At 38.3% G+C, this 25,689-nt stretch overlaps 2 protein-coding genes across 4 annotated transcripts in view; both read left to right on the plus strand.

Moving 5' to 3' along the window:
* The first annotated feature begins 4,391 nt into the window (after positions 1-4,391).
* The window catches only part of TXNDC5 (thioredoxin domain containing 5), an 80,400-nt gene continuing 59,102 nt past the window's right edge, over positions 4,392-25,689 (plus strand). For 2 of the 3 annotated variants that reach the window (XM_026072846.1, XM_026072850.1), the window contains exons 1-4: positions 4,511-4,595; positions 12,084-12,213; positions 13,680-13,772; positions 13,913-13,971. The gene's annotated coding sequence lies outside the window, so the exon portion shown is untranslated. Of the gene's footprint in view, positions 4,434-4,510; positions 4,596-9,503; positions 9,587-12,083; positions 12,214-13,679; positions 13,773-13,912; positions 13,972-25,689 lie in introns of those variants that run through there. The other variant, XM_026072847.1, reaches the window with a different exon arrangement.
* On the plus strand, positions 4,451-25,153 carry BLOC1S5 (biogenesis of lysosomal organelles complex 1 subunit 5). The gene is made up of 5 exons (XM_026072851.1): positions 4,451-4,595; positions 9,504-9,586; positions 12,084-12,213; positions 13,913-13,971; positions 23,057-25,153. The coding sequence occupies exons 1-5, from the start codon at positions 4,484-4,486 to the stop codon at positions 23,234-23,236; spliced, it is 564 nt and encodes a 187-aa protein (XP_025928636.1). The 5' UTR covers positions 4,451-4,483; the 3' UTR covers positions 23,237-25,153.

Here is a 25,689-nt window from a genome sequence, read left to right on the forward strand (position 1 = left end):
TCGCTCGCTCTCTCTCTCTTGCATGCACACGCACACTTGCAGAGAGAGAAGACAGTTTATTTTAGATTATAATTACAGCTGATGGAAGTCATCAGATGGCAACTGGGAGTCTTCAGCATGAGTGTGGATCCTGAGTATAAGCAGGCAGTTGAGGCTCTAACTAAAGATTTAAGATGAACATGAGTTTTCTGCATTCAAAGATCTCTCGTGTATTTGCTATTTTCTGCAAAAATATGGTTTAGAAATGTTAACATGTTTTTGTCCCTAAAACAAAATACATTCAAGTAATATCACAGAGAGAGCTCTAGAACCTGAGCATCCTCACCCTCCTCTTGATTAAAAAGCAATAGATGGTCAAAAGCCTGCTCCTCCATGCTTTGACTTTGGAAAAGACTTGAGTAAGTTACTTACAAAGGGATTAGCTGAGAGAGATGAAAATAGAGTAATAGATAAACCTATAGAATCATTGTCAAGGAATTCAGTGTAAGCTCTTCCATTCAGAGGTCTAGTTCACATTCCTTCTGATCTGCTAGCATCCTCTATCTCTGCAGCTGATTTGTGGTTGTCTGATTCATGAATGCTGAAGCTGGGAACTGAGAGATTATCATGATTTTTTTCCAAGTAAATTTGTCTTGGTGTGGCCATAAATTGGTTTTATAGATGTATGTTTATACAGATCCTAGTAGTTAAAATTGTTAGTTTTTTGCTATAGTTGAAATTAGGAGGAATCTGTAGGCCTATTTGACTTTTTTCTTTCTGGTTTTCAATTTTATCACTTCCTTTAATCTTTGGTGTGTTTCATGGTCTTTAACTTCAAAGTATAATTGCAATGATGCAGCTGTTTAATGGATTAATACATGTAATGTTTTCTCCCTAAGAGCAATATTTCTTCTTTGCATTTATAATTAGATCATGCTGCTGCTGTCCCTAACCATAATACCAATGTTTCATATTCTCCATACACCTGGGCACATGCTTACACATTCAGTAATCTTGATTTTGTTCTCAGTTTATTGACACTGAGTTTTTCTCCTCACATTCTTGTGTTTGGGTGTGAATGCTACTGCAAAAGAAATGTGAGGGGAGTTGCCATCATGTCTTTGCTGCACTGAGCTTTTGGATTCACACTGGATCTTTGTATCCCACTGCTGCATGTCTTGTATATTGGATTTATCGTACTTTAGACCCCAGCTTCAGGGTGACACATAAAGATATCAGAGATTGGGGAGAGAATTTGATTTTGTAGTAATGGTTACTTGTTGCTGCTCTGCGCACATTCCTGCAGGCATCGCCTTTATTTTCTGTGCTGGTAGTGACTACAATAATTCCAGTTGCTGCAGAACAGAGCCAATCTCATCTTTCACTGTGCAGGCAGGAGGGAGGTTAGTAATTTTTCATTGTTGTTGCATCTTAAGGATTCCCCTCCCACATTACCTTGGCCCCTTCAGGAAGATTTTCATCTATTAAACTTTCCCTTCTCTGTTGGAAGATCTAAATCTCTTTCAGCGTTTCCAGGCTGGTGATCTAATTTGACAGCTCGTCCATGATGTCTATTCCACTTCAAAGAGGCAGGTAGCCTAGGGCTAGCCAGCTGTATTGTGGATTCTGCAGACTTGGCTTGCTGTTCCTGCTGGGTGTCATCTGTCTTCTTAGTCTTGCGGTGGATAATTTTTGTCCTCCCTAGCATCATCTGCCTGAGCAGTTTCTGCCTGGCAGGCCTGTCTGTCCAGGTTGAGCATCAAATACAGTAGCCATACAACTAATCCGACAAGGCACTACTCCAAACAGCGCTGCCCCAGGCCTGCTTTGACCAGGATCAACATCATGGCCCACAAACTTCCAACTATCATGACTGTAGTCTGTCTTCCATCACAGATGCAGACCATGGACTTATTCTGCTCACGCAAAGTATGTCCCCCRCCTCTCTCTCTTAAGGGCTGTCACTCCAATTCCTTGTATCTCAGCAGAAGTCTGCCTCAACAGGTTTGGGTTTCCCTGCCTGTTGCCAGCATTTGACTTGGACACTGCCACTTGGATGAAACAATTCTTTAGTGGATTATCATTGCTAGACAGCCTGTGGGAAAAATGACAGGATTGGGCACATTAATCTGAAGATTTTGCAATTCGGAATGCTGCTAACACTAATAGTAAATGGCACAGTGATCCCTAAAAGAGAAAGCAGGTTCCTTTGTAAGGCAGAAGTGACATAGTTTGTTTAGTATATCTTCCAAAAAAATACAGGATGGCTACATATGTTGATTTTCATGCTCCAAGCCATAGATGTTTCCATATTTTTACAACTTGATGACTACTTCCTACAAATTGACAGGTTAGGCGCTCTACAAGTATTGTCTTTTTATAGTCATCACCTCTTTAAGTCCTCCTTAATTTTTTAAATATGTTTTGAGAATAAGCTTGACAGGGCAGTGAGAGTAAGCGAGGCCAAAAAAAAAAAAAAAAGCATAAATGTGCCAATAAAGCATGTTCTTTTTAAAATATGTATATATTCATACAAAGAGGAGAGATGATTTCAGGACAGTAGTCCTGGAAACCAGTGCACTTATCTGTCACAGTATTTGCCCTTGTTTCAGTCCTGGAATTCAGAACCTGACACTGTTCATGATGTAAAAAGTCTTTCCTAGAAATGTGGTATTTATAAATCCCCTAACTACAGGATTTCCTCCCTAGCAAATAAAAAGATAACTGGAGCATATGGCTTAGAGGGTAAAGTAACTTGTTTGAGAGAGAGACTAATGCTTGGAAAGGACTGTAGCTAGAGTGGGGAAGAAAAAAATTAACATTTGAACAATTCTATTCCTCATAATTAGTGATCATCAAGCCAACTGGAATATCCTACAGGATATTGTAGGAGCACTAAACCTGATTAATGGGTGGTTGTCCAGTACTTAAGAACTCTGGATGCAAGTGAAAAATATAAATACCAATGTATAGGTTGCAAGCGATGGTTATTTCAGGGAAAAAAGTTATGTGAAAGGGAACAAATTTTTATTTCAATGATTTTTATCCCTGTTAATTGTTGTCCATTTAACATGCAGTATTTACAGACTATATAACAGTGAAAGAGTGAACAACAATTATTTGAAAATTTCAACAAAATTAGTTCACTTATTTTGGAGACTGACTTTAGAGAATTATATGTATTGTCAACTTAAAAATATTGATTTCAGTGAGCAGCTCTTATGCTTCTGAGTTTTGTGCTCCGTCACACAATTTAATGACAGGATCATTTTTTTGTGTCTATTTTAATAGCTTAACACTGGGGGGAGGGGAGTCGTAATCTTTTCCTCTTCCAGGCAGTGGCTGCTACTTACAAAAACCACACAAAGTAGAATGTGGGCAGAACTAGTTTCAAAGAAGAAATACCACTACTCATGTTTTCTACTAATAAAGTAGTAATAGAAAAAGGAGGGGGGAGAGCCCCCCCCCAGTCTACAGATACAGAGACCTAAACAAGGATCAAGTTATTTAAGTAAGTACCCTATACATAGAAAGCAAAAAAACAGCCTTCCCCCCCCCCCAAAAAAAAAAAAAAAAAGCCAGAAGAAAGTTACTGGTTAATATATTGTTTCATAAGGGAGAAAAGTGATTTTTTTTTTTTTTTGAAAATATCCTGATACTCTCACATGGTTTAAAATAATAAAAGCATAGGGGCTTTTAGTTGTTCCTGCTGTCATCCACCCTTTCTTTATATTTACCAAGTAGACTACTACTCCTGATTTTCTTAAACCATAGGTCCAATGACTGGACCAAAATTCATATTTGCATGCCTAGAAGCAAGCAGATTTATCTGAATTCATGCCTGTTCTCCTCCACCAACCCAAACAAACAAACCCCTTCTTCCCTCCACCCCCATTTTCTGTGTGATTCCAGAAATATGCAGAGGGCCAGAAGAAGGATGCACTTGATTTTTGTATTCAAAGCATTCCTGATGCAATTGCTAGGATTTCTCAGCTACTGCCAGCCTGGACAGTATTGGTCTTCCCAGGCTACAGTAGCTTTGTTCCATGAAAACACACAGAAATCTTTAGGCTTCCTATGAACAAAATTTCCAAGCAGAAATTTCTGGGAGAGGCCAATTTTTATGGCAACCCTGGGTACCGAAGGTCTTGGTTCTCTTCCTGGCTTTTATTCATCTGCACAATAACCACTTTCCTGTACGTGCCCCTGTCTTTTTCCTCATCTCACATCAAGAGCCATTAGCAAAATGTGCTGGAAGAATTAGGTTTTATGAATTATCTTGGAAAAGGGGGCGCGGGACGGGAGCAGAGGCGGGGGGCCCATACGCCTCCACCCCTCCGTGGCCACTGTGGTTGCCGCAGCGACGGCCGCCGCCGCTTTTGAGGCACGGCGGCCGGCGCGGAGAGATAACGTCATACCGAGGCATGCGGAACGAGGCGGAAGTCCCCCAGGCGGTACGAGGAATGGCTGCGCGAGGGCGGTGGCGCGCGGGGCGCAAAGCGCGATGAGCGGGGGCGGCCCCGCGTCCCCCGGCCGGAGCGGGGCGGCCCCGCTGCCCGGAGACAGGAAGCGGGAGTCGCCGGCGGCCGGGGCCCCGCTCCACCCCATTATCAAGGGTAAGGAGCGACGTCGGCCTGCCTCTCCCGGGAGTCGGGGCGAAGGGGCGGCGGGGCTCGTCACAGCCCGCGTCGCCGATCTCTGTTTTGGGCGCCGCGCACCGGGGTGGGTGCCGGCCGTTGGAGGGGCGCGCGGCGGCAGGGCGGCGGTTGGCGCCGCAGGAGCCGCCCGGGCGGGGCTGCGGCGGAGGGACGGGCCTGTTGTTCCCAGTCCGCTCTGGCCTAAGGCAAGACATAGGCATGAAAGTTCAGGAGAGAGAATTTTGGTTTAGTTCTGAAACGCTTTGGCTGTGTTCGTAGTGAAATACTGGATTTGGCTGTTTGGGGATTTCCTCTCTTGCAGGTTAACAATGTTAGACGCTTGTCAGATGAATGTAGTGGAGTATCAGTGCAGAGAATTGGACTAACAATCCCTTAGTAGCTTTCCAGCCCTCTGTGATTCTATTAAATAAGTTGAGGCTTAAAGTTAGACACTTAAGAAAATGGTTTGATTTTCAGAAAAGCTGTTACGAACGTATCTTTTGACGTTTGAAACTCGGTGTCCTGGATAGCTATGTGGCTTTATTTTAGGAGGCTGTATTTACAGGTGTTCTGGGGTCCTTGCCACTGTCCTTAAGTTTCTCCATAGACACTCTACTAAGAAGAGCTTCTAAGCTTCCCCTAAGCACCTGGGTTTTGTGCTAGTTAATCTGTACTTAGAAGTATTTGAACTTTAACTATTTTATCCTAAGCTTTATTTATTGTAATATGTCATTCCCCAAATCTGAAATAATCTTTCTGTACTTTTTTGGATGGGGTGGGGTTCAGGTTATTGATTCAGATACATGTGGCTACAGTAGAGAGAGAGAGCTGCAAGGCAGAAACAAACAGGAGGATAAAAAGTAGGATAGTTCCTTTGGATGGCGGTGCTGGCTTAGTGTCAGTTTAAAGTGTTTATGGAACCACACTGTATTTTTATTGGGCTAGTCTTTGTTTGATGTGCTACCAGAGTTCTTGTAAATTAAACATGATTTTTCTTTATAACAGCTAAGTCTATTTCTTATGTTTATATATATATATAAATATATGTATGTGTGTATGCATGTGTATATATACATGTTTTTATATATACATAATGTCATAAATATTTTTTTAAGATTAAGCTCCAATTCTTGAGCCCTGGGAGACAGGSAGCAAGAGTTCACTAACTAAGAGTTCACTAAGAGTTCCTTTGTAGTGAACTTTGCTCATTTCTCACTGCAGAAAACTCCCACATCTTAAGCTGTGAATTTGTATAGAACTACAGCCTTCAGTTCAGCACTGCCTCAAATTTTTACCACCATTAATAGTCAGATATGAAAGCTGTATACTGAGGAGGAGGATTGAAACAGAGGGTGCTGAGACACAGAGGAGAACTGGGGTGATGGTCAAGGGGTGGGAGGCCCAGGTGGTGTTCTCCTTGATCCTACTGGTGAGGGGGGAAGAGRACTGGATGGATCCTGTGGGTCAATGATCTTTTGCACAGCTGGTGTCAGCAGCATGGTTTCTATGACCATGCGACACTGAGGATCAAAAACTGCTTGGAAGAGACAGGATCCACCTGACTAGGTGGGGCAAAAGTATCTTTGCCAACAGGCTGGCCAACCTGGTAAGGAGAGCTTTAAACTAGGAATGATGGAGAGAGAGAATGACCAACAGTCAAGCGAGGAAGTGATGGACCACGATGGCAGGCAAAGAGTCTGGGGTGGAAGGAACAGAAAGGACCTCATAATCAACAAAAGGGCTGAAGTGGAGTCAGCCCAAATTTATGCACATAAATAAGGAAGTGCCTATGGGACAACAGTATGGGGAAAGCTCTCATACCCCTTCTGGGAAATCAGGATGCTTCGGTGCCTCTCTGAAGTGCCTGTATTCTAATGAACGCAGCATGGGGAACAAACAGGAGGAATCGGAGGTCTTTGTGCAGTTACAGGGCTATGATCCCACTGGGATGATGGAGACATGGTGGGATAGCTCACGTCACTGGAGTACTGCGATGGATGGATACAGGCACTTTAGGAAGGACAGGCCAGGACAGGAAGGAGGGGGAGTTACCCTTTATGTGAGAGAGAGCAGCAGGATTGTGTGGAGCTCTGCCTAGGGATGGGTGAGGGGCCAGCTGAGATCTTATGGGTCAGGATTAGTAGGCAGACAAATACAGATGATGTTGTAGTGGATATCTGCTATAGATTGCCTGATTAGGAAAAAGAAGTAGGTGAGGCCTTCTTCAGATAGCTGGAAGAAGCCTCATGTTTGCAGGCCCTGATCCTCATGGAGGACTTTAACCACTCTGGTATCTGCTGGAGGGACAGCACAGCAGGACATAAGCAATCCACAAGGTTTCTGGAGCGCATTGATGACAACTTCTTAACACAGGTGATCGAGGAGCCGACGAGGAGAGGCACTGTGCTGTACATAATACTTACAAATAAGGGATGTGTAGGTCTGGGGTAGCCTTGGCTGCAGTAACCATGAGATGGTGGAGTTCAGGATTCTGCAAGGAGGAAGCAGGGCAGAAAGCAGATCACAATCCTGGACTTCAGGAGAGCAGACTCTGGCATCTTCAGGGACCTGCTTGGAAGAGTCCCATGGGATACAGCCCTGGAGAGAAGAGGAGTCCAAGAGAGCTGGTTTATATTCAAGGATCACCTCCTCCAAGCTCAAAAACAGTCTGTCCCAACCAGCAGGAAATCGAGCAAAGGTGGCAAGAGGCCTGCAGGGATGAATAAGGAGCTCCAGACAAAATTCAGACATAAAAAGGAAGCACACAAGAGGTGGAAGTAGGGACAGGTGACCTAAGTAGAACATAGAGGCACCGTCTGAGAATGCAGGGATGGGGTTAGAAAAGCTGAAGCCCACCTGGAGTTGAATCTGGCAAGGGATGTGAAGGGCAACAAGAAAGGCTTCTACAAGTACCTCAGCAGCAAAAGGAAGGCTAGGGAAAATGCAGGCCTGCTGCTGAATGTGGCAGGGGATGTGCTGACAAAGGTCATGAAAAGGCCAAAGTCCTCAACGCCTTCTTTTCCTCAGTCCTCACTGGCAAGTCCAGCCTTCAGCAATCCCAGGCCCCTGAGACCAGAGGGAAAGTCCGTAGCAATGCAAAMTCGTTGTTAGTGGAGCAGGATCAGGCTGGGAATGTTTAAACAAACTGGATGCACACAAGTCMATGGGACCAGAGGAGATGCACCCACTAATGCTGAGAGAGCTGGCTGACGTCATTGTGAGGCCATTCTCAAATCTCTCTGAAATGTCATGGTGATCAGGGGAGCTTCCTGAGGACTGGAAGAAAGCAAATGTCACTCCAGTCTTCAAGAAAGGCAAGGAAGAGGATCCAGGGAACTACGGGCCGGTCAGCCTCACCTTGATTCCTGGGAACATGATGGAGCAACTAATCCTGGAAACCATTTCCAAACACGTGGAGGACAAGAAGCATGAATTTATGACTGGGAAATCAGGCTTAAGTAACCTGATAACTTTCTATGATGAGATGACTGGCTTGGTGGATGAGGGGAGAGCAGTGGGTGTTGTTTATCTTGGCTTTAGTAAGGCTTTCGACACTATCTACCATAACATATTCATATTAAAAAAAGATGAAGTATGGGCTAGATAAGTGGACAGTGATGTGGACTGAAAGCTGGCTGAACTGCCAGGCTAGGAGCATTGTGATCAGCAGCACAAAGTCCAGCTGGAGGTCAGTCACTGGTGGTGTACCCCAGGGATCAGTACTGGGGCCAATACTGTTTAACATCTTTGYTCATGACCTGGATGATGGGACAGAGAGCACCCTCAGCAAGTTTGCAGATGATGGAAAACTGTGAGGAGTGTCTGATACACCAGAGGGTTGTGCTGCCATTCAGAGGGACCTTGAGAAGCTGGAGAAATGGACAGGGAGGAACCTCATGAAGGTCAACAAAGGGAAGTGTCAAGTCCTGCCCCTGGGGAGGAATAACCCCCTGCACCAGGACAGATTGGGGGCCAACCAGCTGGAGAGCAGTTTTGCAGAGAAGGAGCTGGGGGTCCTGGTGGACAGCAAGTTGACCATGAGCCAGCAGTGTTCTCTTGTGGCAAAGAAGGCCAGCCGCCTTGTGGGAAGGACATTGCCAGCAAGTGGAGGGAGGTGATCCTTCCCCTCTGCTCAGCCCTGGTGAGCCCAGATCTGGAGTGCTGTGTCCAGTTCTGGGCTCCCCAGTACCAGAGAGGCATGGACTTACCAAAGCGAGTCTAGCGAAGGGCCACAAAGATGACTAAGGGATTGGAGCATCTGTCATTTGAGGAGAGACTGAGAGAGCTGGGACTGTTCAACCTGGAGAAGAGAAGATTCAGGGGGTTCTTRTCCATGTGTATAAATAACTGATGGGAGAGAGTGAAGAAGATGGAGCCAAATTCTTTTCTTTCTCGCGTGCTCGCTCTTTCTCGCTCTCTTTTTTTTTTTCCTTTACTTTGAGGGTGGTTGAACACTAGAACAGGTTGTCTAGAGAGGTTCTGTAGTATCCGTCCTTGGAGATGTTCAAAATCTGACTTGGCAGGGTCCTGGGCAACCTGCTYTAGGTAACCCTGCTTGATTGCGGGGTTGCCTGGATCCCTGTCCAGGGACTGGAGAGGATGATCTCCCGAGGTCCCTCCCAACCTCAACTGTTCTATAATTCTGTGAATACTCACTTTCACAGAGAAGTGTGGTGTGCAGAATATTAATTTGTTGCATTTTACTAAGTTGGTGGTTTGCTGAATAGATAGAATAGCCAACCGATATTATCCTGCTTTTCTTTTAAATTCATGTATTTTTTCAGCAGTAGTGCCTCTTGCTTTTAAGTGTGGTGTGCTACGTTGTGTTGTGTAGCCTACTACGGAGTGAGATGAAAACTAAAATTCTGACTTTCATTAATCTTCTAGATATTGGGGAAATTCATTCAAGACTACTGGATCACAGACCAGTAATTCAGGGAGAAATACGTTACTTTGTTAAAGAGTTTGAAGTAAGTATTTTTATCTTATCAGGAGCTATAGCCTGTCATAGTTTGAGACCTGAACGATTTTAGCATCTTTTTAGAGAATATAGTATGTATGTAAATTACTTCAGAAAGATTTGACACTTCTTGCCCATAGATTAAATATCTGTATTAAATATATTAATAAGTACAGATTAAAACATCTACTGTACATGTCTGCATCTTGAGTTTTAGTAAACAAGGTAGTAATTTTGGTCTTTTTATTTAAAAAGAATAGAAAAGCACATAAATATTTTTTCCTGCGAAAGACTGAGAGCAATACTGATGTAGGAGAATGCTGTAGTCCTAACAACTTAGAGAGTTCTGAATTGCTCAAGGAAAATATTGTTAGCAGGTATAAGATTGCATCTGAGTGAGAAACCAGCTTTATGCTCTAACTGGATTCATCTAGCACAGCTGTCCTTTAATTTTGCTTTAATTTTTGTTCTGTGGAAGAATGCAATATTACTGGAAGAGAAGAGCAACAGTTTATACAAAGTAAGAAAACCGTTCAAAACAGAATGAATGTTATCTGATTGGCTGCAAATAAGGTTGGAGTACTAACAGTGTCAAAGGTGTTTTATGTACAGCTTTGCTTTTGGAACTGTAATAGTTTCCACAAGATGGCAGCAGAAGTTTAGAAAAATAGAATTTTGTGCCAATTAAAGGCTCTTAGTAGAGCCTTTATTAAAGAATATGCACTTATTAAAGAATATGGGAATCAAAATCTTAAAATTAGTCCTGAAAATATATCATGTAGTACTGGTAGTAATGTAGTGTGCAGAGATGATTTAAAAAAGTCATTTTAATGTCATTCTTGTTTCCAGTTATAGCTACACTTCAAGCAGATCTAATTTGTCGCCACAGTAGTTTAGCAAAATAAGGATGTGAACTAAACTGTCATCGGATTGGTATTGTATGGGTTTGAGAGTCATAAGGAATGATGTATCTTCTTTGATTTTTTCCTAAATAAATTATAGGATACAATACATAGTCTTACGTGGCTTTTCATAGGAAGGAAAATTCAAACTTAGATTACAAAAATGTAAAAGCTTTTCTCTAGCCTCAGAGCTTGGTTAAATTCATGTAGTTTTCTCATTGTGTCCAAAATCTCATTCTCTTTCTTACAGAGATTTCATATTTTCTTAGATCAGTGCTTGAAATTTAATATCTGGTTTATACTTTTGGGGAAAAAATAGGAAAGCAAAGGATTATTTATGTTTTTGCAGGTTAGAATTTCTTACAAAAATTATGCTTGTCTCTAACTTCGCGATATCAGATATTTTTGCTTGTAGTAGGCCCGTGCTTTTTCTTTCGATGATTAGCATCTAGTATGTAAAGGTTTTTTGAGTGGGAGAAAATAGATTTGTATTTAGGATGTTTGGAGTCTACTTAATGAAGCTACTTTACTTCTCTGTGCCTCTCTTTCTGAAGTTTTAAAATGGATATGGTGATCCACTTGCCTGCTTTAAGTGATGCACTGTGTTTGATTGCTTAGTATTGCTTTATGATTAGCAACTTGCAGTACAGGAATGCTTGTCTGCAAGTCTACCTACTAACTTAAAAAAAAAAAATGTTTAGAACAGGTCCCAGAATCCTTTTTATTATATTAAGGAAAGTGCCAGTGAAATTCAGAGTAGAATTAGTGCTGTGGCTTCAAAAAACTAGATTTTTTTTTTTTTTTTGGTGTAAGCAATAAAGCATGGGCTGCTTCTTCTAATAAATCATGATCAGTGGTGAGCCAGAAGGGCCACCTCTTTAATCAGCTAAATTATGTTATCTTTTAGTCTTCATTGATCTGTTTCAATGAAAACAGTCTTATTTGCCTTATTTTTAACTCTGAATGAATATGAAATCTGGAAGGTCAGACATCGAGAAAGTAGCATCACTGCTATACTATTTCTCTATAATAAGTCAGTTACAAAAATGCTTCAAGTTATAAAGGTGCTTTTAAACTCTGTTTCTCTCTTGTTTTTGATATATAGGCCTGTATTAGAAATTATCTATATAAAACATTTTTTTCACACCACCTCTTCTATTAAGAAATACTAATATATCTCACCAGGACCAGGAACATTGTTGAAAGTATTCCTGTATCTTAGTGGCAAGAATGGAGCATTACTCTCTTTTTTCATAAAACTTATTTTATCTATTGTACTGAAGAAGTAGAGCAACACCTTAATAGACAACGGTGCAGTCTGTTGAGATAAAGCTGCTGGTTTATCAACTGGGAAAACATCTTATTTTGGAAAGTGGAATACCTTGTTTGACACTCACTTATCAAGTCACTTCCACTTTATTTTGTATATCTTGTATTAAAACCAGACAGATTATATGTTTAAGGCAGGCCATTGAGAATGGTGTCTTGTTGCAAAGGTTGAAAAGTCTCACTACAAATAAATATTTCTAAGTAGGGCCACAGATAGCAACAGCAAATAAAAACTGCAAGATATAAAGATCCTTTCTCTTTCAACTCCTCTGGCAGGAAAAACGTGGCCTCCGAGAGCTACGAGTGCTTGAAAATCTGAAGAACACAATCTTTGAGACAAATGAACACATTCTTCCGAAGTGTGAGCAGGCGATGCATGACAATCTAAATGAAGCATTCAAAAGATGTAAGCAAGTAGCTACTTATTTTCCTTGTTGCACCATTTTAAGGAATAATGTAGTTTGGATTTTGGATTCAAAATATGATTTGTGGAAGAATTACTATCTTTAGATACATTTTCTGCYATTGACGTGCTTTGTTCTCGTCTCAGTGAAATTTCAAAAGGGGAACAACGGGGACATATTTTGCTATTTATTGGTCCAGCCAGCACAACTCTTGCTAAGGTTACATTGAAGTTTCACGTTGACTTCACTAGAAGCTATTTCAGGTCAGTTTTCTACTGTGCACTTACAAACAGGAGGTAGTGCTGCATGTTGGGTCATGCCATGGACTAAATTTCAGTTTTCTGGATTGTTGCAATCATGCTGCACTGTGAGCTTCAAGTTTTTTAATTTACCTGTGGGAAAGCATAATACTGATTCCCTTTATTTAAAGTAAAGCTTTGCAGGTGTATAGATATGAAGTGTGATAATAGAGTTAGGTATTATTATCTTTAGTCACAAACAGGGTAGTAGTAATGATACTTATATGCTAATCCTAGTTACATAATTATAGCCATCTGCTATTTCTTTTATTCCTCAGATTTTAAAAGAAAGAGTTTATAATCTGTTGTTCTAATCTTGTCAGTATCTTTGTATTTTTTTCTTATCCTTTTATCAGGACAGCTTCTCAAAAAGGTATTTCAAGGGGGTGTGACTGTAAAGCTTTATCTGGAGCTAAGTTTATGCAGTTAAAACAAGTCAATATAGGGGTTTGGGGGTTTTGTAATATTTTATATATAGTATATTGTATAAACATTTAAATTCATATAACTTATTTATATGGCTTCTTGCATATGCAGAATAATACAGGTAGGTGATGCTGCACATATAATAAAGGTTACAGGAAAATACTTGAAACTTAAAATTTAGCTGTGCAAATAAGGCATATGTTCTAATACCTTCTAAATGGCAGTGCAGCTGTGATATTGCTCCCTGACTTTCTAATGTTCAACTGTGAGATCCATCATGATTAGTACTGCTTTAATATGATGACAGATGAGTATGGTATTTCATAAAACTAGGCTGTATTAGTGAGAGGGAGATGACTGCTTTGGAGAAATTGGTTGATTTCATTCTACGTGACGTTCATACAATAAGTGCTAAATAAGTTTGGAAAAAGCATCTGGATAGGAATATAGCTCCTATTTCTACTGATAAGTTTTCCTAGATGTAGTCTCAGGATAGAAGAGACTTCAGCATAAAGATGTTCTCCACGTAGATTGTTTTTACTAAATCACTTTTTGTATTTGGTGGGAGAAAATAAGAAATGAAAGCAACTAAACCATAGTGCTTGACCATCTGTTTTTACTTATTGACTTGCAAGATTTTTAGATCTCTTCTAAGGTGCTGAGTAGTGCACTCTAGCTTGTCAGCAACTTGAAGGAATGTGGGCACAAGAGGACTTAGGGGCCTTTCATTTTTTGACTTCTAGAAAGCACAACAGTTCAATTTGGTGATGAACCTCCAAACAATTATGAATGTAAAGCACATCCTGCAAATATTGGCAAATTTTTTTCTTGCAGAGGTAAGTGCTCCAATGGGTAAAAAGCATAGTGTCTGCATAGAATATTTGGCTTGCAAAAGCCTTGTCTGTAAGTGCCTTTCAGGTGAGTTTCTCTTTGATTTAGAACAGCAGATTGATATATTGAAATTTGTTCATTTTAGTGCAAGCTGCCAACGATATGATCCATAGACTCCAAGAGAAGGAGCGTGAAGAAAGGAAGGTAAAGGATGGATGGATAGATTTTTATAGTGTAACTAAATAAGGCTGTTAAATGCTTGTACAGTAAATCTACTTCCCTTCAGTAAAGTAAAACTTGGAAATACATTTTTCTGTATGTTATATACTTCTAGTAAAACATCTTATGGAGTGATTTCTGTACTTATAAAACACATACTGCAGTACACTACTGTATATTTTAGGAGCAGGAGTGTAATGGATCCCTAGCTCTTCCTGCAATCTCCTGTTGTGTGGAAACTTTTTATTTCCTTTGCTTTACTTTCCCCTCCTTGCTCAGAGCATAGTAATTGTTGCATACAGGGAAAGTTCAAATAAAAAAAATTATTTTTTGTGGAACAAAAAACACCTACTAACTTACCAGAATGGAAATGTAAATCTTTCCTAGTTAGCTGAAAACATTGAGCATATTATATATATTGCTTGTTGAAAAGGAAGTGTTTTTTCGCTTGTAGATGGGTTATTTAATGAAGGGCTATATTATAGGAACATGTGAATCATTGGAATCCTTTCAGTTGGCTGCCCTTTGCTCATTTGAAGTACATGTGCTCTGAATCTAGAATTTGGAAAATTATATGAGAAATTAGTTTCACATTTTCCCATTACTCTTTCATGATTGTATTCCAGTGTTATCTTTTTACTTGCAAAATTGTAGTTATAATCACGGAGTGGTTTAGAAAAACTGAAGACATTTCTTTGGCTGTCATGCAAAATAGGCTGTGCATTGATTTATGCTAACTGATAGTCATATTTTTCTTTCCTTTTTGTAATCAATGAAGGTGGCCGGTTCAGTTGCAGTTGAATACTGGTACTGTGTGACTAGCACAGTACTGAACCTGAAGCTTGTTTGTGGTGTCTTAACACCGTAGTGTACACATTGATAGAGAACTTAAGTAGGAAATTCTTCTTATAGTTCTGCTGCTGATATTTTTAAAGTAAAATTTTAATAAGTTTTATAACTTATTAAATGACTGTTCATTTTACAAGAACTGTAACTATTCTTTTTTAGAATATTAGCTGTATGTTTCTGCTTTTTTTTTTATATATATATGAACTGGAGCAATACTGATAGCTATTATTCAGGATTTTTAGTGTTTCTTTAAGTTTGTATAGTAAGACTTTTTGGCTTGAAACTTTCCAAATGTGATGAGTAACAGGTAGGTAACTTTTTGGAATTCTACATAAAAGTTGTCACTGTAGTTCAGCAGCTTGAGGAGAAATATTTTTTCCTCATTTTTCTTTCTCTGATTGAGTGTTGTAAAGAATAGCATTTTTGTAAGATCTAGTATCAAGTGATCAGTGTTTGCAGCCCTCCATGAAATTATTGCCATTAGTTTTTGCAGTTAAATTAATTATATTGCTGCTGAGTTAAATGAATTTGAAAATTATTTGTTTTACTAATTATCTCTGCAGTTCCTTTCAGCTACTGGCATCAGCCAAGTAGTAAAAGAAAAGCTGTATTGTCTCTACCTGCAGTCTTACTTTAGGTGTAAGATAATTTGTGATTACAGGAGTGTCAATTGAAAGAAGTATTCATGGAATCCCTGCCTTGTTGATTACTTTCCCCATTTAGATCAGTAATATTTAGGTAGCAGTTCAAGCTGTGTATCACTTGAAGTAGGGGAAACTAGAGAAGACTTCATCAAGAAATTCTGTAAACATGTATTTGTGTATTTTATATATTTTTCTCTTTTTAGTTTAATACTTTTTTTTATACAGAGGATCCAGGCTTATACTGGAATTTGCCCAGCATTTCTCATGATAAGCCTCGCCTCTTAGTTGTTTGTAACATGAACTACCACGGTAACAATTCCCAAAACTTGTCTCTACTTTAAATGGTTTTTGTTGCTGTTGTTTAATTTCAGCAAAAATAGTCCAAGTAATATTAAGAGCAAGGTTTACTGAAATATGGATATTTTCACAAATGTTAATTTTTGGCATAGCCATTGACTGTAAAACAAAAATAGAAATAAGTACAATCAAACTGTTGTATGATTCAGTACAATATACAAGAAAGTTTTACTGATACTGTATCTTTGAAGTTCAAGCAATGTGCACTATTGGGTGAAAAAATTATTTCATAATCAGATTAAGTTTTTTTTCCAAATAGCTAATGTCCCAACTTAGTTGTTGGGAAGCAATCAAAGACAGGATGAAGCTATATTTGTGTGGTCTAGAGCAGGAAGCTTTATAGAGGAATAGAGCTGGAGTTCTAAAAGTGTTTGGGAATAAGGAGTTGTTTCTCGAGGGGAAAAAAAAAAAAAAATTCCAAATTTTGCCAAATTTACAGCCATGGAAAATTACCATTTGTACTACCTAGTAAACTTTTTCAGATGAGGCAAAACAAGTTTCTCCTATGCAGTAGGTGATAGTAAGTGCCAGTCGTCTTCCCGTAGCTTGTCAGTATCACTTTCTTCTCTAGTAGATAGCAAAAGCCTAAAGTATAATTTACTATTACTGACAGATAAACAGCCTTTTGATTCAAGTAATAGAAATCTACAGCATGGCAGGAAATGTTGGATTATCTAACACATAAGACATTGCAGTTTAGAGCTAATTATTGAGACACTTTTCTGGTTCCTGGCTAAATACTTTGCCAGTGCCGTACAATATCATAAATTGACTAAGGCTTTGGTTTGGCTCAAGCATACATTTATACTTCAACTTTGCCRTATTACAAAAGCCATGAGATTTTACCTAACAGCATAATCTGTTCTTCTGAAGCCTGAGTATGTTGTCATAGTATCAGCTTCTGTCTTATTATCCAGCATAGGTATTGTTTTGATATCTAATTGTATAAATATTTCTTAGACACTTCTTGGCTGGATGAGCAGAAGAGTAAAACCTTATACAGTTTCTGAGGTGGCTGTGTTGTGCTTATTAGGTGGTGTTTTCTAATTATGTCTGACTTAAAGGGCCTGTGCTCTTTATTTGTTTTTACACATGAATTTAGATTATACTTATTTTACAGCATTACTCAGTTTTAGTATTTACTTGAGATGACAAAAGGTAGGATTTAAAATTAGGTTATACTCTGAAAAGTTGTTCCATGAAAATACTCTATTTTCATGTTTGTATGTGCTGTTCTTTGTGAAATGTTATTAGTTTACAAGTTAGAGTTCTCCAATTTGCAGCCCTGAACCCTAAAAATCAAAGTACCCGTTTGTTTTRTGAATCCTCACAAGTAATCCAAAATTTGCAATTAAAAGTTTTCAGCAGTTCAGGAGTTTCATACATCTTCTTTTCAAGTATTTTCCTGACTCTCTATGGGTCACAATTTATTTCAGTTCTCTCTTACATAGTTGTATTGGTTTTGCAAAGTTAAAGTTTAAAACTAATAAAAATTAACACTGAATCACTGTTCCTCATATATATATATATATATATATATATATATATATATATATATATGATATTACAGGCAAGGTAACTTGCCTGTAATATTAACATCTCAGAACATGGACTAATATATACATATACGAGGAAAAGGGACTATGTTCACATCCAATTGTATCTGTGCTTTCAAACATGTACAGGCATTTTTTCCTTCTTCATGACTGTGAAAATCATTCATTTTAACAAACCAGAAGATGGCTACACTGCAAGTGCTTTCTGAAAAACTAGAAAAATTCATTCTTCTACCTCCCCAAAATATGAATACATATTTATTCAGAATGCTTGCTATATTCTTGTGTTGTCTGATAAAACAAAGTGCCTTCCAACTGAACATCAGTATGCAAAGGGAATTTCAAATGTTCAGTCTCTTACTGTCTTATGTCACTTAATGGGGCCCAGCTACTGAAATTCTTTGGGTTATTGTGTGACTTGGAAATTAAGATGTTTGACATGATTCTCTGACTTGATGAATTCAGATAAAAAAAATACACACACACACACACACACACACACACACACACACAAACCCACCTCCGCTGTGTTATTTTCTTCAACCTGCACAATAACCAAGCAGGTAAAGGGTATAGTTCTGTATTCCTGTAGCAACTGACTAAAAAAAGCATATAAGAATACTAAAGTGCTTTAATGTTCAGGCTAGTTACCAGCATAAATTGTCTAGAACTTAATTATTCAGTGTAGCAGGGACTGGAAATAGATCTCCACCATTAATGTAAATGCCATAAGCAAAAGCGGGGGTTTTTTGTTTGTTGTTTTTTTTTCCCCCACTTGCCCAGTGAACACATCTGGTTAAGGAAACTGAGATCTATATCCTGGAATACTCTGTAGCTTTGTAATATCAGGACTTTATTGTGAGGTGAGATTTGTGAATTAGATTCTTTAAGTAAAAAGATAACTTGCCTGTAATATTAACATCTCAAAACATGGACTACTCTGCATACGGCCAGCATGAAGCATTTGGGAAACTGGTGTTGGGACTAAGATGTCTGGAGACATAAAACATTTCCATGTTTAGATGGTAGCTACCAGAAGACAGAGAATCTGTTTTGGACTCAAGAGCCTAAAATGCCAGTTACAGAGCTAAACCCTTTTGTAGGTCTGTGCTCTCTGGATAGGTTCTCTGTCCGCTGTTCTCTTAATTACTGCAAGGAACTGGGAGTTGTCTGACACCATGGTAGTACATTACCACTTTGGAAAAAATTAGGACAGCAACTACAGCTGACAGCATGAAGCAACAACATTTTTTTCTGGGAAGACTCAGGCTTGCGTGTTTGGGTGTGCAGATGACATACCTCATGGAACTTTTCAGAAAAGAAGAGCCATTCAGATAATGTATTGTATCTTAATTGGCTGTTTTTTTTCTCTTCCTACATGTGGTTTGTAAAGGTGGTATGTTTATCTCATGCATATAGGTTGCATTTTGGGGGAAGCAATAATTCACTAATTTGTCCTCTAAGGAGTGATTTTATTTTTTTAATCTGAAGTACTGAGACACAGTAACTGATTGCTCAAAATGCTGTTAAAAATTTCTTGAATGCAAAGTTTCTGAGAACATGCAGAAGCTGGAATGTGAATTATTAACAATTACTTTATTCATGATAACTTTTGTTTTAACTCATGAAAGAATTATTGGAACTTTGTATGTATCAGCATCACCTAAGTGATTCAAATCTCTAGAGATTGATCATTCTTACTGTTGTCATACTTGTATCAGCGAACTGTAGGAGATACTTAGAGCCTGAACTTGTTTTAATTTTCAGTTCATATTTAGCAAGAGGAGGAAGTATGTATTTCAAAGACTACACCTCTTAAATGCTGTACAATGAAGTTTTCATGGTGTTTTCTACTTGTCATGAGTTAAATGTGCAGTGAATTAGTGTGTCTTAGCTAGGGATCCTGCAGCTTAAGAAGATAGCACCTATTTGTATTAAATACTAAATTTAGTAATTACTAAATTTTAAATTGGTTGAGGTTATTTCTTAGTTTTTGATTCGCCAGACTTTGAGGAGTGAGAAATATAACACAAGGACATTGGCAAAATGAAAAATAACCTGCAATTCTGTTTCCTTAAAAAGAAAATATTATTTTCCTTACCTTTATGAAATCGATTAGAAATTGAATTGCCAGGTGAATTATCAGGTTCTACACACATTAATTTTGATCTGTGCATCAGTGATGTGACTTTCATATTAATTTCCACAAATCTATAAATAAGAAAATTACAATTTGCTAGTATGAAACACCTCAGTATGTATCTACAGGTCATTAGTTTACCTCATAATGTTGACTTTTGGAAACTGTTTACTTTTTGAGACTGACTTTCACTTAACCAATACATATCCATGCTATGATGCATATGCATCTTGAAAAGCTTTGTATTTTGTGGATTTTTCATGTATGCCAACAGTAAATTTAACAAGAGAGACTATTTCATCTTCCAAACACCTTTGTGCATTCTAGCTCTGTTATGCCTACAGTTACAGTTAAGGCAGTATACGTTTTGCATAGTGTCCTGCTTTCATTAGTTTTTCCTCTTAGGTATTAGGGTCAATTAAATAAAACGCAGAAGTTAATAGCACTGAATATAAAGAGGACATGGGAGAAGTGGAAACCATTGTAGTAAGAAAGCAGAAAACATGGCAAACCTAAGGATATTTGCTGAAGTACAGTGTGGAACTTGTACTGATAAACTGAATCTTTTGGTGGCCCATTTTTGTGCTGGAGTTGGGTATCAGTGTCCTGCATGGGAACTTGTGTCCTCAAGAGACTCTATCAGTGTCCTGCTGAGGGCAAGGCTATACCACTAGAGCAGCTTGTTACAGGACAGCAAGATGTTACAGGACRTGCTTGGATGAAGGAAGCCATTTGAGTACCTTAGCTTCAGGGATAGTGTCTGGTGCAGTCTGGGTCTTGCAGTTGGACTTGGACATAGGAGGAGTCTGTCTTTGGTCAGGATTTCTCTCTCATATTGTTCTCTGATATCTAAGAATATTCAAGTGCCAACTGGAGCTTTTCCTGCACTGATAGTATTCATGTGTCTCTTGTGTGGACTCTCTAATTTCTAATTAGAAGCAGACTTACACTGCAAAGTATGCTTTGGTTGAAAGGTGTGTACCTGAAAGCAGAAATCCTTTAGCAATTGTTATTTCTGCTCCTCACACAGCTACTAATCTGGTAGGAACAGGAATATTGCGTGTGTGATGGGGTCATCTTGAAACCACGAACATACTCACTCAGCACTATGTAAATGGTTTAGAGGTGCTGCTGCTAACAGTTGGATTTGGATTTGTGATCTAGGAAGGAGAGCCTTGGTGCATGAGATGTACACTGAACTTCTACACTGAAGTTTTCTGGACTGTTATTAGATTGTGAGAGTGAAAACAGTATTCAAAGTCTCTGCTGTCTTTTAATTGGTGTTTGTCATTCTTGCTTGTTTGCTCTAGCATATGTTAATTTTATTTTTCTGATTTATAAAGTGTTTATTATTCATACTTACAACTTTCCACTGTGTTAAAGGCTCAAACTGCAATCCTATAGAGTTGCCTTATTTCCAGTATAAACCTTACTCTATAAAACTTAGTTGTTATTTCAGCAGAGTGCTGCTTACATTTATATATTTAAAGAATAAGCAGTTACAGCAATTGCTCCTCAGTTCTCAAATTTTTTTAATTTATACCTAAGCATATATATTAGGCAACCTACATAGCCTGGCTGTATCACTGGCTGTAGCATCACTTTATTTCTCAGTGTCACTTCTCTTGTGCCAGAAAAAGCTAAAGACATTGAGAAGGGGAAGGGAAGAGATTTTTTTTGGAGGAGAAAGGAGTTAGTCCAGTATTTTTGATAACTTAAACTTAGCTGTCTCATGCTCCCTAAATGTCTACAATGGTTTTACCAGCTAAATCATTTTATATCCTTGAATAGAAATGGTGCTGTGGAAGATGCAAATCGCAAGTAGCAACATGAGTTTCATGTTTATTTTAAGCCATTCAGGTGCCGTTCAGGAACATGGGTTAGTCTAGAACTGAGTGGTTCAGGTAGACACTTTGTCATCCTGGCAAAAGCAGTGTGTGTGATTCACTGACAGTTATATCATGTGGTGCAGTAAAGACTACATAAATAGGTTTCCATTGCATTTAATTTGCTAAAATACCAGAGGTCTAAAAGAATGAAGCTGTATAATAGTATTTATTCGTGCTCTGCAGTTCTGTACATAGAAAATAGTCATCATTGATCAAAAAATGAGTCCTCCCTTTTGCTGGAAGATGGAGCAAACATAAGAACAACTGCCTTATGATTGATATATGACTTTATTAGACATAAATTGCAGTGAGAGCTAGCTGGCTAAAACATAAGTACTAACTGCCACATTCAAAATATTGAATATCTATGTTATTTTTGTATTTCAGTTTTTCCTCTTTGTGTTAGAGGCTTTTTCATCAAGACTTGTATCTGACTATGCTGAACTTCCACGTCACAGTATAGTGGAAGTGTTCTACTTGTAAAAATTTATTCTAGTATGTAAAAACACGTTTCAATGAATGAGACATTCAAGGGGAAAGTAGCAAATGTCGAGAAAAGAGGAGCAATACATTGAAGTGTTGGCTGACATATATGATTTATACATGCTTTTATTAACCATCTTCATTTGTTGTGAAATGTAGAAGTATTCTTTTATTTGACATTGCAAGCAGTAAGAAAAAAAATGTTGTGTCTTGACTGTTGAAGTGGATCCTTTAATTTCTGGTGATGCACTTATACATAAGTAATGGACATACATAACTTGCTTAAATATTGTTTTGTCTACCAGTCACAAATATGAAATATAGTGGGCCTAATATTTTCCTCATAAATCAGCCTATGGTAATGCTTCCAATGTGTTTTTAATCTATTTCATACATAATGTGGAACTGCACTCACTTGCCATGCTAGGTGCAGTTTCCCAGTTCTTTGACATTTCTAAGTTGGAGAAGTTGAAAACCCTTTGAAACAAAATAGCTACATTTTATTTAAATTATTTCTATTTTGGTTACTAAGAAGCTATCCCAAAATAGATAATGCTTCTCAAATGATGGACTCTCTGAGCCTCCATGTGTCAGTGCGCAGCTTCTTTCAATGCTAACCAACCCCAAAATAAAAAAATCTGTTTGTTTGTAGTGATTTTTTTTGTAACTAGAACAAGGGCTAAAAGCACTTAATACCATGTTCCTGAGATCAGAAGTTCATTTTAAAAGAGAATATGATTTTGCGAGATAATCCATATTTATATCAGCTGCAGTGTTGGAGTGTTTCTAACATTGCCAGTAATCAGAGGAGCAAATAATGAACAAGTATATTCTTCAGATGCTAACAGAAGTTGACTAGTAACTTTAAAATGACTTTCCATTTATATAGCTAATTTTCTGTGGTTACCAGAGTGCGGCATAGAATGCTATTTCTGCTAACATTACAATGTAAAAGGCATTGTAAACATTACCATTTCTTCTGCATTTACTATACCATATAACTATAATTACCTATCTTCTTACTTTCACCTTCCACTGAAGTAAAAGTCCATTTTCTCTGATACGTTAACATTATGTAATTTCATGGCCTCATTAAACCCACTGTTTTAATCTGGAAATGGTTGCTAAAACTTGCCATTTTCCTCATCTCAGCTTCAGACTGACAAGCTAATTGCTGGTGAAGAGAACCGCATAGCCCACTGGGAGACATTCATGAAAGAACAACAGAACAAACGAGCAGAGGTGGACGAAGAGCACAGAAAAGCTATGCAGCGCCTCAAAGAGCAGTATGCTGACATGGAGAAGGAACTAGCCAAATACGTTTCTTTTTAAGACTTTTCTTTTTTAGTAATTATGTTTATGTGCCAATACCCAGTTGCTTCAGACTTATCAAATTGAGATTCTTTTGGAAAGCTGAAACAAGTAAGAAAAAAAAGAGAATTTCCTCCATAAGTTTGGTATGGGAAGAAAAGTTTTGCATGCTTTCAACTTAAGTGCCTCTCCATGCTTGTTCTGTTCAGGGTCAGTGGAGTGCCAGTACTTCTTAGTTGTTGGAAGGTGGAACTGGAAACTACATTGTGCGGCTACATCAGCTCACAGAGTTGCAAAATAGAATTCCCTGCCTTGTGCAGACAGTGTCATATCATTAGGGAAAATAGAGCCTAATGTAATGTTAAGTATCCCAGTATGCAATCACAGCCCTTTCTCCAAAAGTACGTGTAATAGGTTCCAGCCATAGTTAGCTGAGAATTAACTGGGAAAACTATAAATTCCATTCATAGAATTCAGGAAAACCAGCTCGTGTYACAGAATACAGTAGGTTTTGAAAATTCAGTGATGAAAGATCTCAGAGTGGTTTTAATCTAGTTATAATCCCAACTTTGGCTTTTTTATCTTAAGTATTATGAAGTAGAGTTGAGATTTAAATGGTTGTTGCTAACATACTAATAAAAGTGGCTAAGTGATCTTGGACAACACATCCTTTTCTCTCCCTGTGTCTCAGACCTCTCTTTCCAGGCATTACTGTTCTAAACAAAGCCAAAACAAGTTCAGAGGTAATCATGAGAAGCATATTGTCCTGTATTTATCTTAAATATTTGGTGTGGTTTACTGTTAGTTTACTTAACAGATTAACTTGTTAGAACTATGTTAATCTATAAAACAATTGAGGAAAGATTTTTTTCTTTATTGATGTAACAAATGAGCAGATTAATGGTAAAACATCTGTAGTACCAATCTGTTTTCTTACTAACTGTTATGGAGTATGTGAAGCTCCTGTCACTGCTTTCCTTTATTTAAAACTTGCATTTAGCAACAATATAACTGAACAAGTTAACTTAATCTATTCATTAACCAAGCAAAGTGAGACATCGTAATTTAATGAAAGTTGCTGCAAGCTAACCCATACTACAGGAAATATCTTTCCATATTTTAACTGCTATGCAATATAGAATGGAAACAGGTAAAAATAAACAGAATTTACCCTTTACCTGTATTTCAGCAGCAATATGCAAACAATGGTTACTTGTGTAAGTTTATGGCTTGGTGTCAAGGCTCCATTCCTGGCAGCATGTTGATAGTGTGATTAAAGTTAGTAGAGGAGATGGAATAAGTATCTGAGATTTCTTTCAATAACACTGAATTCCTGCCAAGCTGCTCTGTCTGCTACTGTAGGCCCGACAGCTCCATCAATCATCATCATGTATCTGGACTGAAAAGAGGACTTGCTGACACTGGGGCATGCTGGAATGTTGTTAATTCTCTGTTGTGGACGGAAAAAATGTASATGTCTCAAAAGTATCCCACACTTGAAAAAGAGGAAACCCTCTTTTAGAACAACTCCCATTTAAATAGGAGGTGACTTCTGTAATATTTTTCAGCTTATGCACCCACTGATGAATGTTATAACTAAGCTCAGACTTTCATTTATGAAGAAAAGGTTAGTTCTTGTTTAGAGTCGAGTCTGGAGTAGTTTCTGATTGTTTTGAGGACAAACTGAAAGTGACTTCTCTCTGACAAAACGTATATGTACTCAAAGCCCAAATATCTTTATAACAAAGTGCATCTAACTGTATTCTGAATGCATTTTATGTTTGCACTGATAATTTTTATTAAAACTTATATATCTCATTAACTGTGCACTGGAGCTGTAGAATTCAGTATTCCTCCAATTTGAGGGCTCTTAAGCAATGATACAAGTCTTGCAAGTTGGATGTCCACTAGAAAATAAAGAAGTATTTCCAAAAACTACTGGGTCCTGTGCTCCTGATTCTTTGAAAAGCTTCTTCTAAATACTAGTGATGAAAATGTGTTCCTCTTTTTGAATGATACAGGTATTTTTATGCTAAAAATAACATTTCTTCAATGTCTGTGTCTGGTTATTGGCCTACTCTCATTCAGTGGGGAACTACCTGAAAAATATCTAATCCTGAATTCAGTGACTTTCGCTTTTTTCATATATATATGCTGTAGTTTTTGAGGTGCTTTGAAATACATAAATTGCCTTTGGAGAAACTTGTCAACATTTAGAGGAAAACCTGTTTTTCTGTCATAGTGCTAAAACAAAACAAAACAAAAACCATGCTATGTCTAATCTCTTATGTCAATACAGAACATATCTGACAGATGAAGAAAGGTGCCTACCTTCAGCGGTTTTTTAGCAAGGTGAGAGTGTGGTCTGGCTTGACACAATAGTGTTGCACAGTGTCTTTGTAAGATTCAAATTCTGTTATCCAGCAAAGAATCTTTACCAGCTGGGAGAAATAGAATAGTTTCAAAGTTGTTTT

The sequence above is a fragment of the Apteryx rowi genome, unplaced genomic scaffold (assembly GCF_003343035.1).
Source record: "Apteryx rowi isolate R43461 unplaced genomic scaffold, aptRow1 scaffold_353, whole genome shotgun sequence".
In the NCBI taxonomy this organism is placed as follows: domain Eukaryota; kingdom Metazoa; phylum Chordata; class Aves; order Apterygiformes; family Apterygidae; genus Apteryx; species Apteryx rowi.

What these genes read in the sequence shown, in the direction of transcription:
- BLOC1S5 (XM_026072851.1), top strand. Translation starts at nt 4,484, where the DNA reads ATGAGCGGGGGCGGCCCCGCGTCCCCCGGCCGGAGCGGGGCGGCCCCG. An exon ending in GCTCCACCCCATTATCAAGG is followed by an intron (nt 4,596 to 9,503) that starts GTAAGGAGCGAC and finishes TTAATCTTCTAG; the next exon opens with ATATTGGGGAAATTCATTCA. An exon ending in AGGAGCGTGAAGAAAGGAAG is followed by an intron (nt 13,972 to 23,056) that starts GTAAAGGATGGA and finishes TCCTCATCTCAG; the next exon opens with CTTCAGACTGACAAGCTAAT.